The sequence below is a fragment of the Pseudophryne corroboree genome, chromosome 3, assembly GCF_028390025.1.
Source record: "Pseudophryne corroboree isolate aPseCor3 chromosome 3, aPseCor3.hap2, whole genome shotgun sequence".
In the NCBI taxonomy this organism is placed as follows: domain Eukaryota; kingdom Metazoa; phylum Chordata; class Amphibia; order Anura; family Myobatrachidae; genus Pseudophryne; species Pseudophryne corroboree.
In genome coordinates this window covers 57,590,469-57,605,402 of record NC_086446.1, presented here as the reverse complement: position 1 = coordinate 57,605,402, position 14,934 = coordinate 57,590,469, and the positions used below count along the sequence as shown (strand labels likewise).

Genomic DNA, 14,934 nt, shown 5'->3' with positions numbered 1-14,934 from the left:
TCCACCTGCAGTCAGTATAAGAGGACGTGCACAGTGACTGTCCTGTGTGTGATGTGTCCTCCTGCAGTCAGTATAAGAGGAAGTGCTCAGTGACTGTCCTGTGTGTGATGTGTCCTCCTGCAGTCAGTATAAGAGGAAGTGCTCAGTGACTGTCCTGTGTGTGATGTGTCCTCCTGCAGTCAGTATAAGAGGAAGTGCACAGTGACTGTCCTGTGTGTGATGTGTCCTCCTGCAGTCAGTATAAGAGGAAGTGCACTGTGACCTGTGTGTGATGTGTACTCCTGTAGTCAGTATAAGAGGAAGTGCACAGTGACTGTCCTGTGTGTGATGTGTCTTCCTGCAGTCAGTATAAGAGGAAGTGCCCAGTGACTGTCCTGTGTGTGATGTGTCCACCTGCAGTCAGTATAAGAGGACGTGCACAGTGACTGTCCTGTGTGTGATGTGTCCTCCTGCAGTCAGTATAAGAGGAAGTGCTCAGTGACTGTCCTGTGTGTGATGTGTCCTCCTGCAGTCAGTATAAGAGGAAGTGCACAGTGACTGTCCTGTGTGTGATGTGTCCTCCTGCAGTCAGTATAAGAGGAAGTGCACAGTGACTGTCCTGTGTATGATGTGTCCTCCTGCATTCAGTCTAAGAGGAAGTGCACAGTGACTGTCCTGTGTGTGATGTGTCCTCCTGCAGTCAGTATAAGAGGAAGTGCACTGTGACCTGTGTGTGATGTGTCCTCCTGTAGTCAGTATAAGAGGAAGTGCACAGAGACTGTCCTGTGTGTGATATGTCCTCCTGCAGTCAGTATAAGAGGAAGCGCACAGTGACTGTCCTGTGTGTGATGTGTCCTCCTGCAGTCAGAATAAGAGGAAGTGCACAGTGACTGGCCTGTGTGTGATGTGTCCTCCTGCAGTCAGAATAAGAGGAAGTGCACAGTGACTGGCCTGTGTGTGATGTGTCCTCCTGCAGTCAGTATAAGAGGAAGTGCACAGAGACTGTCCTGTGTGTGATGTGTCCTCCTGCAGTCAGAATAAGAGGAAGCGCACAGTGACTGTCCTGTGTGATGTGTCCTCCTGCAGTCAGTATAAGAGGAAGTGCACAGAGACTGTCCTGTGTGTGATGTGTCCTCCTGCAGTCAGTATAAGAGGAAGCGCACAGTGACTGTCCTGTGTGTGATGTGTCCTCCTGCAGTCAGAATAAGAGGAAGTACACAGTGACTGGCCTGTGTGTGATGTGTCCTCCTGCAGTCAGTATAAGAGGAAGTGCACAGTGACTGTCCTGTGTGTGATGTGTCCTCCTGCAGTCAGTATAAGAGGAAGTGCACAGTGACTGTCCTGTGTAATGTGTCCTCCTGCAGTCAGTATAAGAGGAAGTGCACAGTGACTGTCCTGTGTGTGATGTGTCCTCCTGTAGTCAGTATAAGAGGAAGTGCACAGTGACTGTCCTGTGTGTGATGTGTCCTCCTGCAGTCAGTATAAGAGGAAGTGCACAGTGACTGTCCTGTGTGTGATGTGTCCTCCTGCAGTCAGTATAAGAGGAAGCGCACAGTGACTGTCCTGTGTGTGATGTGTCCTCCTGTAGTCAGAATAAGAGGAAGTGCACAGTGACTGGCCTGTGTGTGATGTGTCCTCCTGCAGTCAGTATAAGAGGAAGTGCACAGTGACTGTCCTGTGTGTGATGTGTCCTCCTGCATTCAGAATAAGAGGAAGTGCATAGTGACTGTCCTGTGTAATGTGTCCTCCTGCAGTCAGTATAAGAGGAAGTGCACAGTGACTGTCCTGTGTGTGATGTGTCCTCCTGCAGTCAGTATAAGAGGAAGTGCACAGTGACTGTCCTGTGTGTGATGTGTCCTCCTGCAGTCAGTATAAGAGGAAGTGCACAGAGACTGTCCTGTGTGTGATGTGTCCTCCTGCAGTCAGTATAAGAGGAAGTGCACAGTGACTGTCCTGTGTGTGATGTGTCCTCCTGCAGTAAGTATAAGAGGAAGTGCATAGTGACTGTCCTGTGTAATGTGTCCTCCTGCAGTCAGTATAAGAGGAAGTGCACAGTGACTGTCCTGTGTGTGATGTGTCCTCCTGCAGTCAGTATAAGAGGAAGTGCACAGTGACTGTCCTGTGTGTGATATGTCCTCCTGCAGTCAGTATAAGAGGAAGCGCACAGTGACTGTCCTGTGTGTGATGTGTCCTCCTGCAGTCAGAATAAGAGGAAGTGCACAGTGACTGGCTTGTGTGTGATGTGTCCTCCTGCAGTCAGAATAAGAGGAAGTGCACAGTGACTAGCCTGTGTGTGATGTGTCCTCCTGCAGTCAGTATAAGAGGAAGTGCACAGAGACTGTCCTGTGTGTGATGTGTCCTCCTGCAGTCAGAATAAGAGGAAGCGCACAGTGACTGTCCTGTGTGTGATGTGTCCTCCTGCAGTCAGTATAAGAGGAAGTGCACAGAGACTGTCCTGTGTGTGATGTGTCCTCCTGCAGTCAGTATAAGAGGAAGTGCACAGAGACTGTCCTGTGTGTGATGTGTCCTCCTGCAGTCAGTATAAGAGGAAGCGCACAGTGACTGTCCTGTGTGTGATGTGTCCTCCTGTAGTCAGAATAAGAGGAAGTGCACAGTGACTGGCCTATGTGTGATGTGTCCTCCTGCAGTCAGTATAAGAAGAAGTGCACAGTGACTGTCCTGTGTGTGATGTGTCCTCCTGCAGTCAGTATAAGAGGAAGTGCATAGTGACTGTCTTGTGTAATGTGTCCTCCTGCAGTCAGTATAAGAGGAAGTGCACAGTGACTGTCCTGTGTGTGACGTGTCCTCCTGCAGTCAGTATAAGAGGAAGTGCACAGTGACTGTCCTGTGTGTGATGTGTCCTCCTGCAGTCAGTATAAGAGGAAGTGCACAGAGACTGTCCTGTGTGTGATGTGTCCTCCTGCAGTCAGTATAAGAGGAAGTGCACAGTGACTGTCCTGTGTGTGATGTGTCCTCCTGCAGTCAGTATAAGAGGAAGTGCATAGTGACTGTCCTGTGTAATGTGTCCTCCTGCAGTCAGTATAAGAGGAAGTGCACAGTGACTGTCCTGTGTGTGATGTGTCCTCCTGCAGTCAGTATAAGAGGAAGTGCACAGTGACTGTCCTGTGTGTGATGTGTCCTCCTGCAGTCAGTATAAGAGGAAGTGCACTGTGACCTGTGTGTGATGTGTCCTCCTGTAGTCAGTATAAGAGGAAGTGCACAGTGACTGTCCTGTGTGTGATGTGTCCTCCTGCAGTCAGTATAAGAGGAAGTGCACAGAGACTGTCCTGTGTGTGATGTGTCCTCCTGCAGTCAGTATAAGAGGAAGCGCACAGTGACTGTCCTGTGTGTGATGTGTCCTCCTGCAGTCAGAATAAGAGGAAGTGCACAGTGACTGTCCTGTGTGTGATGTGTCCTCCTGCAGTCAGTATAAGAGGAAGTGCACAGTGACTGACCTGTGTGTGATGTGTCCTCCTGCTGTCAGTATAAGAGGAAGTGCACAGTGACTGTCCTGTGTGTGATGTGTCCTACTGCCGTCAGTATAAGAGGAAGTGCACTGTGACCTGTGTGTGATGTGTCCTCCTGTAGTCAGTATAAGAGGAAGTGCACAGTGACTGTCCTGTGTGTGATGTGTCCTCCTGCAGTCAGTATAAGAGGAAGTGCACAGTGACTGTCCTGTGTGATGTGTCCTCCTGCAGTCAGCATAAGAGGAAGTGCACAGTGACTGTCCTGTGTGTGATGTGTCCTCCTGCAGTCAGTATGAGGAAGTGCACAGTGACTGTCCTGTGTGTGATATGTCCTCCTGCAGTCAGTACAAGAGAAAGTGCACAGTGACTGTCCTGTGTGTGATGTGTCCTCCTGCAGTCAGTATAAGAGGAAGCGCACATTGACTGTCCTGTGTCATGTGTCCTCCTGCAGTCAGTATAAGAGGAAGTACACAGTGACTGTCCTGTGTGTGATGTATCCTCCTGCAGTCAGTATAAGAGGAAGTGCACAGTGACTGTCCTGTGTGTGATGTGACCTCCTGCAATTATTATAAGAGGAAGTGCACAGTGACTGTTCTGTGTGTGATGTGTCCTCCTGCAGTCAGTATAAGAGGAAGTGCACAGTGACTGTCCTGTGTGTGATATGTCCTCCTGCAGTCAGTATATGAGGAAGCGCACAGTGACTGTCCTGTGTGTGATGTGTCCTCCTGCAGTCAGAATAAGAGGAAGTGCACAGTGACTGTCCTGTGTGTGATGTGTCCTCCTGCAGTCAGTATAAGAGGAAGTGCACAGTGACTGTCCTGTGTGTGATGTGTCCTCCTGCAGTCAGTATAAGAGGAAGTGCACAGAGACTGTCCTGTGTGTGATGTGTCCTCCTGCAGTCAGTATAAGAGGAAGTGCACAGTGACTGTCCTGTGTGTGATGTGTCCTCCTGCAGTAAGTATAAGAGGAAGTGCATAGTGACTGTCCTGTGTAATGTGTCCTCCTGCAGTCAGTATAAGAGGAAGTGCACAGTGACTGTCCTGTGTGTGATGTGTCCTCCTGCAGTCAGTATAAGAGGAAGTGCACAGTGACTGTCCTGTGTGTGATATGTCCTCCTGCAGTCAGTATAAGAGGAAGCGCACAGTGACTGTCCTGTGTGTGATGTGTCCTCCTGCAGTCAGAATAAGAGGAAGTGCACAGTGACTGGCTTGTGTGTGATGTGTCCTCCTGCAGTCAGAATAAGAGGAAGTGCACAGTGACTAGCCTGTGTGTGATGTGTCCTCCTGCAGTCAGTATAAGAGGAAGTGCACAGAGACTGTCCTGTGTGTGATGTGTCCTCCTGCAGTCAGAATAAGAGGAAGCGCACAGTGACTGTCCTGTGTGTGATGTGTCCTCCTGCAGTCAGTATAAGAGGAAGTGCACAGAGACTGTCCTGTGTGTGATGTGTCCTCCTGCAGTCAGTATAAGAGGAAGTGCACAGAGACTGTCCTGTGTGTGATGTGTCCTCCTGCAGTCAGTATAAGAGGAAGCGCACAGTGACTGTCCTGTGTGTGATGTGTCCTCCTGTAGTCAGAATAAGAGGAAGTGCACAGTGACTGGCCTATGTGTGATGTGTCCTCCTGCAGTCAGTATAAGAAGAAGTGCACAGTGACTGTCCTGTGTGTGATGTGTCCTCCTGCAGTCAGTATAAGAGGAAGTGCATAGTGACTGTCTTGTGTAATGTGTCCTCCTGCAGTCAGTATAAGAGGAAGTGCACAGTGACTGTCCTGTGTGTGACGTGTCCTCCTGCAGTCAGTATAAGAGGAAGTGCACAGTGACTGTCCTGTGTGTGATGTGTCCTCCTGCAGTCAGTATAAGAGGAAGTGCACAGAGACTGTCCTGTGTGTGATGTGTCCTCCTGCAGTCAGTATAAGAGGAAGTGCACAGTGACTGTCCTGTGTGTGATGTGTCCTCCTGCAGTCAGTATAAGAGGAAGTGCATAGTGACTGTCCTGTGTAATGTGTCCTCCTGCAGTCAGTATAAGAGGAAGTGCACAGTGACTGTCCTGTGTGTGATGTGTCCTCCTGCAGTCAGTATAAGAGGAAGTGCACAGTGACTGTCCTGTGTGTGATGTGTCCTCCTGCAGTCAGTATAAGAGGAAGTGCACTGTGACCTGTGTGTGATGTGTCCTCCTGTAGTCAGTATAAGAGGAAGTGCACAGTGACTGTCCTGTGTGTGATGTGTCCTCCTGCAGTCAGTATAAGAGGAAGTGCACAGAGACTGTCCTGTGTGTGATGTGTCCTCCTGCAGTCAGTATAAGAGGAAGCGCACAGTGACTGTCCTGTGTGTGATGTGTCCTCCTGCAGTCAGAATAAGAGGAAGTGCACAGTGACTGTCCTGTGTGTGATGTGTCCTCCTGCAGTCAGTATAAGAGGAAGTGCACAGTGACTGACCTGTGTGTGATGTGTCCTCCTGCTGTCAGTATAAGAGGAAGTGCACAGTGACTGTCCTGTGTGTGATGTGTCCTACTGCCGTCAGTATAAGAGGAAGTGCACTGTGACCTGTGTGTGATGTGTCCTCCTGTAGTCAGTATAAGAGGAAGTGCACAGTGACTGTCCTGTGTGTGATGTGTCCTCCTGCAGTCAGTATAAGAGGAAGTGCACAGTGACTGTCCTGTGTGATGTGTCCTCCTGCAGTCAGCATAAGAGGAAGTGCACAGTGACTGTCCTGTGTGTGATGTGTCCTCCTGCAGTCAGTATGAGGAAGTGCACAGTGACTGTCCTGTGTGTGATATGTCCTCCTGCAGTCAGTACAAGAGAAAGTGCACAGTGACTGTCCTGTGTGTGATGTGTCCTCCTGCAGTCAGTATAAGAGGAAGCGCACATTGACTGTCCTGTGTCATGTGTCCTCCTGCAGTCAGTATAAGAGGAAGTACACAGTGACTGTCCTGTGTGTGATGTATCCTCCTGCAGTCAGTATAAGAGGAAGTGCACAGTGACTGTCCTGTGTGTGATGTGACCTCCTGCAATTATTATAAGAGGAAGTGCACAGTGACTGTTCTGTGTGTGATGTGTCCTCCTGCAGTCAGTATAAGAGGAAGTGCACAGTGACTGTCCTGTGTGTGATATGTCCTCCTGCAGTCAGTATATGAGGAAGCGCACAGTGACTGTCCTGTGTGTGATGTGTCCTCCTGCAGTCAGAATAAGAGGAAGTGCACAGTGACTGTCCTGTGTGTGATGTGTCCTCCTGCAGTCAGTATAAGAGGAAGTGCACAGTGACTGTCCTGTGTGTGATGTGTCCTCCTGCTGTCAGTATAAGAGGAAGTGCACAGTGACTGTCCTGTGTGTGATGTGTCCTACTGCCGTCAGTATAAGAGGAAGTGCACTGTGACCTGTGTGTGATGTGTCCTCCTGTAGTCAGTATAAGAGGAAGTGCACAGTGACTGTCCTGTGTGTGATGTGTCCTCCTGCAGTCAGTATAAGAGGAAGTGCACAGTGACTGTCCTGTGTGATGTGTCCTCCTGCAGTCAGCATAAGAGGAAGTGCACAGTGACTGTCCTGTGTGTGATGTGTCCTCCTGCAGTCAGTATGAGGAAGTGCACAGTGACTGTCCTGTGTGTGATATGTCCTCCTGCAGTCAGTACAAGAGAAAGTGCACAGTGACTGTCCTGTGTGTGATGTGTCCTCCTGCAGTCAGTATAAGAGGAAGCGCACATTGACTGTCCTGTGTGATGTGTCCTCCTGCAGTCAGTATAAGAGGAAGTACACAGTGACTGTCCTGTGTGTGATGTATCCTCCTGCAGTCAGTATAAGAGGAAGTGCACAGTGACTGTCCTGTGTGTGATGTGACCTCCTGCAATCATTATAAGAGGAAGTGCACAGTGACTGTTCTGTGTGTGATGTGTCCTCCTGCAGTCAGTATAAGAGGAAGTGCACAGTGACTGTCCTGTGTGTGATATGTCCTCCTGCAGTCAGTATATGAGGAAGCGCACAGTGACTGTCCTGTGTGATGTGTCCTCCTGCAGTCAGAATAAGAGGAAGTGCACAGTGACTGTCCTGTGTGTGATGTGTCCTCCTGCAGTCAGTATAAGAGGAAGTGCACAGTGACTGTCCTGTGTGTGATGTGTCCTCCTGCTGTCAGTATAAGAGGAAGTGCACAGTGACTGTCCTGTGTGTGATGTGTCCTACTGCCGTCAGTATAAGAGGAAGTGCACTGTGACCTGTGTGTGATGTGTCCTCCTGTAGTCAGTATAAGAGGAAGTGCACAGTGACTGTCCTGTGTGTGATGTGTCCTCCTGCAGTCAGTATAAGAGGAAGTGCACAGTGACTGTCCTGTGTGATGTGTCCTCCTGCAGTCAGCATAAGAGGAAGTGCACAGTGACTGTCCTGTGTGTGATGTGTCCTCCTGCAGTCAGTATGAGGAAGTGCACAGTGACTGTCCTGTGTGTGATATGTCCTCCTGCAGTCAGTACAAGAGAAAGTGCACAGTGACTGTCCTGTGTGTGATGTGTCCTCCTGCAGTCAGTATAAGAGGAAGCGCACATTGACTGTCCTGTGTGATGTGTCCTCCTGCAGTCAGTATAAGAGGAAGTACACAGTGACTGTCCTGTGTGTGATGTATCCTCCTGCAGTCAGTATAAGAGGAAGTGCACAGTGACTGTCCTGTGTGTGATGTGACCTCCTGCAATCATTATAAGAGGAAGTGCACAGTGACTGTTCTGTGTGTGATGTGTCCTCCTGCAGTCAGTATAAGAGGAAGTGCACAGTGACTGTCCTGTGTGTGATATGTCCTCCTGCAGTCAGTATATGAGGAAGCGCACAGTGACTGTCCTGTGTGATGTGTCCTCCTGCAGTCAGTATAAGAGGAAGTGCACAGTGACTGTCCTGTGTGTGATGTGTCCTCCTGCAGTCAGTATAAGATGAAGTGCACAGTGACTGTCCTGTGTGTGATGTGTCCTCCTGCAGTCAGTATAAGAGGAAGTGCACAGTGACTGTCCTGTGTGTGATGTGTCCACCTGCAGTCAGTATAAGAGGAAGTGCCCAGTGACAATGATTGTCCTGTGAGATATTTTTACTCCTGCAGTCTAAAGAGTGAAGCATCATTGACATTAGATACACATGAATGCTTGCAGATCATGCCTAAACAGACAAGTAAATCACACAAGAGAGTTTCTTATTATTTGTGCACCTTACTGGAACTTACCATCTTGTGTCAATTGGTGCTGGAGAGCCTCTGCAGGACCCATAAGATTTATCAGCTTGAAGACCTGTATGGTCACATCCAGAGCTGCTTCCTTTCCATAAACATCTATAAGAACATTTTTTGCTGTAACATAATCTGCAGTTTCCAGGCGCCCACGTGGAATGGAGCCTCGCCCTCCATCAGAGAAATCAGACAGCCTGTCCTTAAATCTTTTGAAGTCATCATGTGTCAGATCTGCCAAAGCTTCATACAGAATGTCTCCATGTATTTTGTTCCTGTCACACCGAGCGCCTGGTGATAACAGATTTACATATTATAACTGTTCTACAGAGAAATCCCTTTTCCACTGAGATTTCCACCAACTTCTGATTCATTTTATTTATTAGCTTGTAGACACCCCCTTACAACAACATTGTCAAATCTTCTTGACTTTATTCTGTGTATTTCAGCCATATCTTTATATCATCAGCAGTTATGTTTATTTTGCCCCAGAATAAGACACACAGCAAACAGTGTAGAGAGCACATCAGGGCTGTCTCTTATTATGGAGAAATATTAATCTGTACCTGCTAATATAAATACAGGCCTGACAAGCCCTGCAGAAACAAATGCAAGTAATTTAATAAAAGACCCTTTAATAGCAACCACATTAGTGTAATTAGGAAAGATTTATGTTAGAAATCATTTTGGAGTAAAGGTGCATAGGCACTTTGCATTTTTGCCCAGTGTGTATGCACAGTGATGATCTCTAACATCGCTGGGCTGAAAAGCACTCAGTGCATACACACTAATACCCCTTTTCCACTAGCTCAAAAAACACGGGTAAATGCACGGGGGGGCGCATTTACCCGTATTTTTGGCAAGTGGAAAAGGGTAAACCCGGATCAAGTGACCCGTGAATCCTACCCGGCTATCTACCTGGGTAGGACACGGGAATGATCCGGGTAGGGTGTAGTGTAAACGGGAGCCGTGTCGATGCGACACGGCTCCCGTTTACACTGTATGGATGGGCGGCGCTGGGAGATCATGTGATCTCCCTGCGCCGCCCCTGCCGTGTAGCTAGAAGCGTCACCAACCCGGCATATGCCGGGTTTTGACTGCTGATGGGAAAGGGACCGAGCACGGGTCGCAGCAGGGGGCAGCTCCCGTGTCAGGCACCCGGCTGCGACCCGTGCTCGTAGGTGTAAAAGGGGTATTAGCTATTTTCCCCCCTGCCCAGCGATGTCAGCGGGGAGGGGTTGGTGAACGGTTTTCCATAGCAGGACGCGATGGAAAGCCGAACGGTGGGTTCATCTGCTGGTGATAACTATGCAGCCAACACACATGGCAGTTATGAAATACTGCAAATATATCTTGTGAACGTTGGAGTGCATGAAGGACAATTGCAAGGCAGCTTACCAGAGTGAAGCAGCTCCATACACATTGCAGTGCTAAAATAAGTGCTGCAAACATACCATGTGAATTATACATAAAACATCAGAGGCGTGAATCATTTTCTCATGTAAAAACGACTTCTGGATCCATAAAATAGAACTGAGGTGTGATAGGCGTCATTTGTGGTGCAGCCAAATTGAAGAAACAACTATAATATTTTCAAAGGTCTGTCTGTGATGTGAAAAATGGCAAAACATTGCGTGCGGGTAAACACTACAATTTAACATTACATCTCAGCTGCTGAATATCAAATATGTTACATCCATAGCTGCTTCCAGCCGGTGATACTGTTGCAATAACTACTACTACAGTTAGCTCAGAAAGGGAAACAATATAACCAAAATGCATGTATATGGGCCCTCATTCCGAGTTGTTCGCTCTGAGTTTTTCATCGCATTGCAGTGAGAATTCTCTTAGTGCGCATGCGTAATGTTCGCACTGCGCATGCGCCAAGTAACTTTACTAAGAAGATAGTATTTTTACTCACGGCTTTTTCATCGCTCCGGCGATCGCATTGTGATTGACAGGAAATGGGTGTTACTGGGCGGAAACACGGCGTTTTAAGGGCGTGTGACTCAAAACGCTACCGTTTCCGGAAAAAACGCAGGCGTGTCTGGAGAAACGGTGGGAGTGCTTGGGCGAACGCTGGGTGTGTTTATGACGTCAGCCGGGACCGAAAAGCACTGAACTGATCGCACAGGCAGAGTAAGTCTGAAGCTACTCTGAAACTGCTAACTCGTTTGTAATCGCAATATTGCGCATACATCGGTCGCACATTTAAGAAGTTTAGATTCACTCCCAGTAGGCGGCGGCTTAGCGTGTGTAACTCTGCTAAAATCGCCTTGCGAGCGATCAACTCGGAATGAGGGCCATAGGGTGAATCATCGGCAAAACACTAAAGAGAATTTCAATTTGATAGATGTGGATATTCCCTATACTGTGAATCAAAGTGAACTGAGACAATAAACGAATATACTTGATTCAAACTGTTACATCTTTATTGGAAAAAATGTGAATATACTGTATATACTTTTTCCAGGGCCTAAGGACTTATACAATAGATAAAAATATACTATTATACATATGAATGTAAACATTGCTAATCAATAAACAAACGGAACAGACATTCTTGTTTTAAATCTCTTTTTACACTGTGTCTATTTGTGAGCACCTATACTTTATGTACGTGATTGTTTTTTATTCTATATATTTCGCTAGTGTAAAAGCCTCTATATGGCTTTCTTTTAAATGCCAATATTAAAAGCTATATTTTAAATATATAAGAGTGCACCATGAGTATGCAACCCCTTTTCTCTCTTTTTTTCATGTGGATATACCTTTGGTTGTAACAGGTAGCAGCCCCTGGCAATATAGAATGCTACCAGCATTTAACACCAGGGAACTGACCGCCAATATATTTGGTGTATACAAATTTACCCATTAATTTAGTGTGCAGATCAACTCCAGCTTTCTCTAGGTATATTGTGGATAAGTGGCAGCTCTCTCTCTGTCATTTTCTATGCCGTGTCCCCCATTACTTTCTACCTTTCTCTATCCCATCTCCCTTTATTCCTCCTCTCTCCCTCCCTCCCTCCCTCTCCCTATTCCGCCTCTCTCTCTCCCTCTCCTTATTCCTCCTCTCTGTTGATTCCCTATTCCTTTCTTTCTCTCTCGTTCTCCCACTTTTCCTCCTCTCTCCCTCTTCCATCCCCCACTGATCCTCCTCTCTCTCTCTCTCTCTCTCTCTCTCTCTCTCGCTTACCATTATTTATCCCCTCTCTCTTCTTTCACTATTTCTCTCTTCTTCTTTTTTTTTTTTGGGGGGGGGGGATGGATGTTGAGGGGTGGTGGTGGTGGTGGTGGTGGTGGTGGGGGGGGGGGGGGGTAAGGGGTAAGAGTGCACTATCACCCTTTCTGTCTCCAGTAATGGAAAAGTGGGTGTGTTCCCGCACTGGAGAGAGATGAGATGAAAAAAAGAAACCAATGTTTTTTCAATATATAATTACTGTATTGTCACATCAGTATCTGTTGGCGGTGCACCAAGGGCTCAGTAGCCTACTACTGATTTATCTAGATACAGGAAAAAGAAAGAAAATCCCCTTTCTGGCGCACTCATTGACCAAGAAGTTGTAATAATACACAAAGTTTAAAACATAACATTTATTAATACTTTAAAAATGTAAATCCCCTGCCGAACATAAATTCTTATGTGTACATATAAGGATACAGGAATTCAATTGAAAAGCTGTTACTGTCATATATCACAGCAGTGACCACCAATTCAAATTACGCCACTGTAGTGAAATCTTATTCACATTATAGATGTGTCCATTTACATCTAGTCTCCATTAACATTATTCACTAATCCTACAGGTATGTTGCAAGCTTCCTACAATGGCTACTTGTCATCTTCCTTCCCCATTCAGAAGAAGACATGTCTGGTGCATACTTGCCTACTCTCCCGGAATGGCCGGGAGGCTCCTGAAAATCGGGTGACCCTCCCGGCCCCACGGAAGAGCAGGCAAGTCTCCCAATTTGCGGGGACCCCCCTGCCCGTCCGCCCACTTAATGTGTAAAGTGGGCGGTCCGGGCAGTCGATAACGCGATTCTTGCAGAATCGCGTCATCATAACCACGCCCCCTGCAGCGTAATGCCGGTAATCGCGGCATTACAGAGCGGGGGCGTGACTTAAAGCGGGCGTCATCGTGACCCCACCCTTGCTCCGCCCCATCCCGTCCTTGCTCCGCCCCCGTCCCGCCTCCGGTCCACCCCCTCCTTTTCGTCACAGCCTCCCCTGCCCGCCCTCTTAGCCAACCTGGCTGCTCTCTCCCGCAGAGAGCAGCCAGTATGTCGGTAACTATGGTCTGGTGTCCCCTTTCCCCGTACTATTTGTAATTGCTATTGAACCACTCACCATTGCTCTGAGGGCCGCTCCTATGTTCAGTGGAATCTTGGCTACCATCATTGAACTGAAAATCATGCTGTTTGCAGATGATATACTGTTATTTATAGTCAGTGGCAGATTTTACATATGGGCTGCAGGACTGCAGCCTCCCCCCCCCCCCCCCCCCTTCTTTTATTGGAAGTCCTACACGTCAGTCAGAGACAGTACAGGCATTCCCATTGGGAAGCATATATACTATCTGATATAGAACAAAAGTGGCAAAGGATTACCACAGTATATAACAGCTTCATAATTGGGTGAGGTACAACAAGGGAGATTTCCAGACTTTTTAGGGAGTCAGGGAGATTGATACAATTTAAGGGAGTCTCCCTCACATTCCGGGAGCATTGGCAAGTATGCGTAAGATCCACGCTACAGTGTATATTACACAGGGGAGCTCACTTACATTACCAAAAATATCCATTATGCCTAATACCTTAAGACATACTTACCTACTACTGAAGTTTCCTCTCTGGGAGATGCAGGTAGGTGGAGATTGGCATGGGGTCGGATTTGTCACGCTCCCTCACAGTGATTCGTGCATATCTGAATAGGGGCTGGGTCTAAAATGTAGCAATTACTATAGAATTGAATCATTAGTCCCCGGCCTCCTCACTGACAGCATATGCATGGTACTTACCTCCCCATTCAGCCCACTTCAGCAGGAAGTGGGGGAGGGGTGTCCAATCTAACCAAGGGTGTGAGGTGCTACCTTAAAAATTGTGTGTCTCCTGCAGGATTTGGGAGAGTAGGCACGTATGTCTTAATATGCAGGCTGCTCTAAATACTATGCAAACCATAGTTGCCTACTCTGATGCCATCTCCTCCTGGAAGTGGCAGCGTGGTAGGCGCATAGGTGGGCTGTCTAGGGGCGTGGTCAGTGGGAAGATGTGCTGTCTGGGGCGTGGCATTATGATCACGTCATCGTGGCTCCGCCACGCTATACAGTGCTGAGAAAACAGACACTGTATAGCGGGGTTCAGAGCTGCGATGACGTGATTCAGCACAAATCAGGTCTTTGGATCCCCCTCGGACCACCCACTTGTGCTCTGATGTGGGCGGCCAAGAGGAGGTGTGGGGAACTGGCAGGGAAAACAGGAGACGTTCTCACCTTTCCAGGGGGCTGGGAGCCCACCCAATTTTTGGAAGCCTCCAGGACGTTCTTGGAGGGTAGGCAAACTTCATATTTTTTACGTGATTTATGTCTAGGTTTTTGGTGTCAATTACATTCAATTCTGTATTCGCCCTCTGCATGCAATCACTAATAGAATTAACAATGCAAATGGTTACAGACGCTGACACTCACTTGTGAAGGAGGAAGTGGCCATCATGCAGCAGGCAATGTGATCTTACTGTACATGTCCTAGGAGGAAATAAAATGCAGATTATTACACATAAATCTGGGATACTTTCCAGAAGCTTCATTATTACTGAGCTACTGCAGAGGTCACTTTATACACATGAGAAAAACAGCAATTAGGATGAATTACCGATAACCTCTCTATAATGCTTCCATTACAGGATCTCTATTTAGAACAGGGGAAAGCAACCTGCAGCACTCCAGCTGCTGTGGAACTACACATCCCAGCATGTCCTGTCACAGTTATAACATAGCCTAACAGAAACAAATGTGGCAGGGCATGCTGGGATGTGTAGTTCCATAGCAGTTGGAGTCCCATAGTTTGCCTACACCTGATTTAGAAGCTTGTTCAGAAATATTTATGCCTGATTGATCTTACCTGAGGAGTTACAGACATGAGACAACGCAACTGGCTCTGGACTGATTCCGCTGATAGCAGATGCATGAGAAATTGGTCAGGCGGAAACTCAGCAAGAATATACAGGAAAGAAAAAACAGAAGTTAATTTTTCACGGACATGAAGGAAATAAATGTATAGGCAAAGGACAATAACAGGCCTAAACTGCACC

The 14,934-nt window shown here is 47.6% G+C and overlaps 1 protein-coding gene across 1 annotated transcript in view; it reads right to left on the bottom strand.

The window, feature by feature from the left end:
* The window catches only part of LOC135057157 (NACHT, LRR and PYD domains-containing protein 3-like), a 277,987-nt gene extending 263,617 nt beyond the window's left edge, over positions 1-14,370 (bottom strand). The window contains exons 1-2 of the mRNA XM_063963056.1: positions 14,312-14,370; positions 8,628-8,918 (exon numbers count right to left, since the gene is read on the bottom strand). Coding sequence (XP_063819126.1) covers positions 8,628-8,918; positions 14,312-14,336 — 316 coding nt within the window. The 5' untranslated portion in view covers positions 14,337-14,370. The remainder of the gene's footprint in view (positions 1-8,627; positions 8,919-14,311) is intronic.
* Between the last annotated feature and the right edge of the window lie 564 nt (positions 14,371-14,934).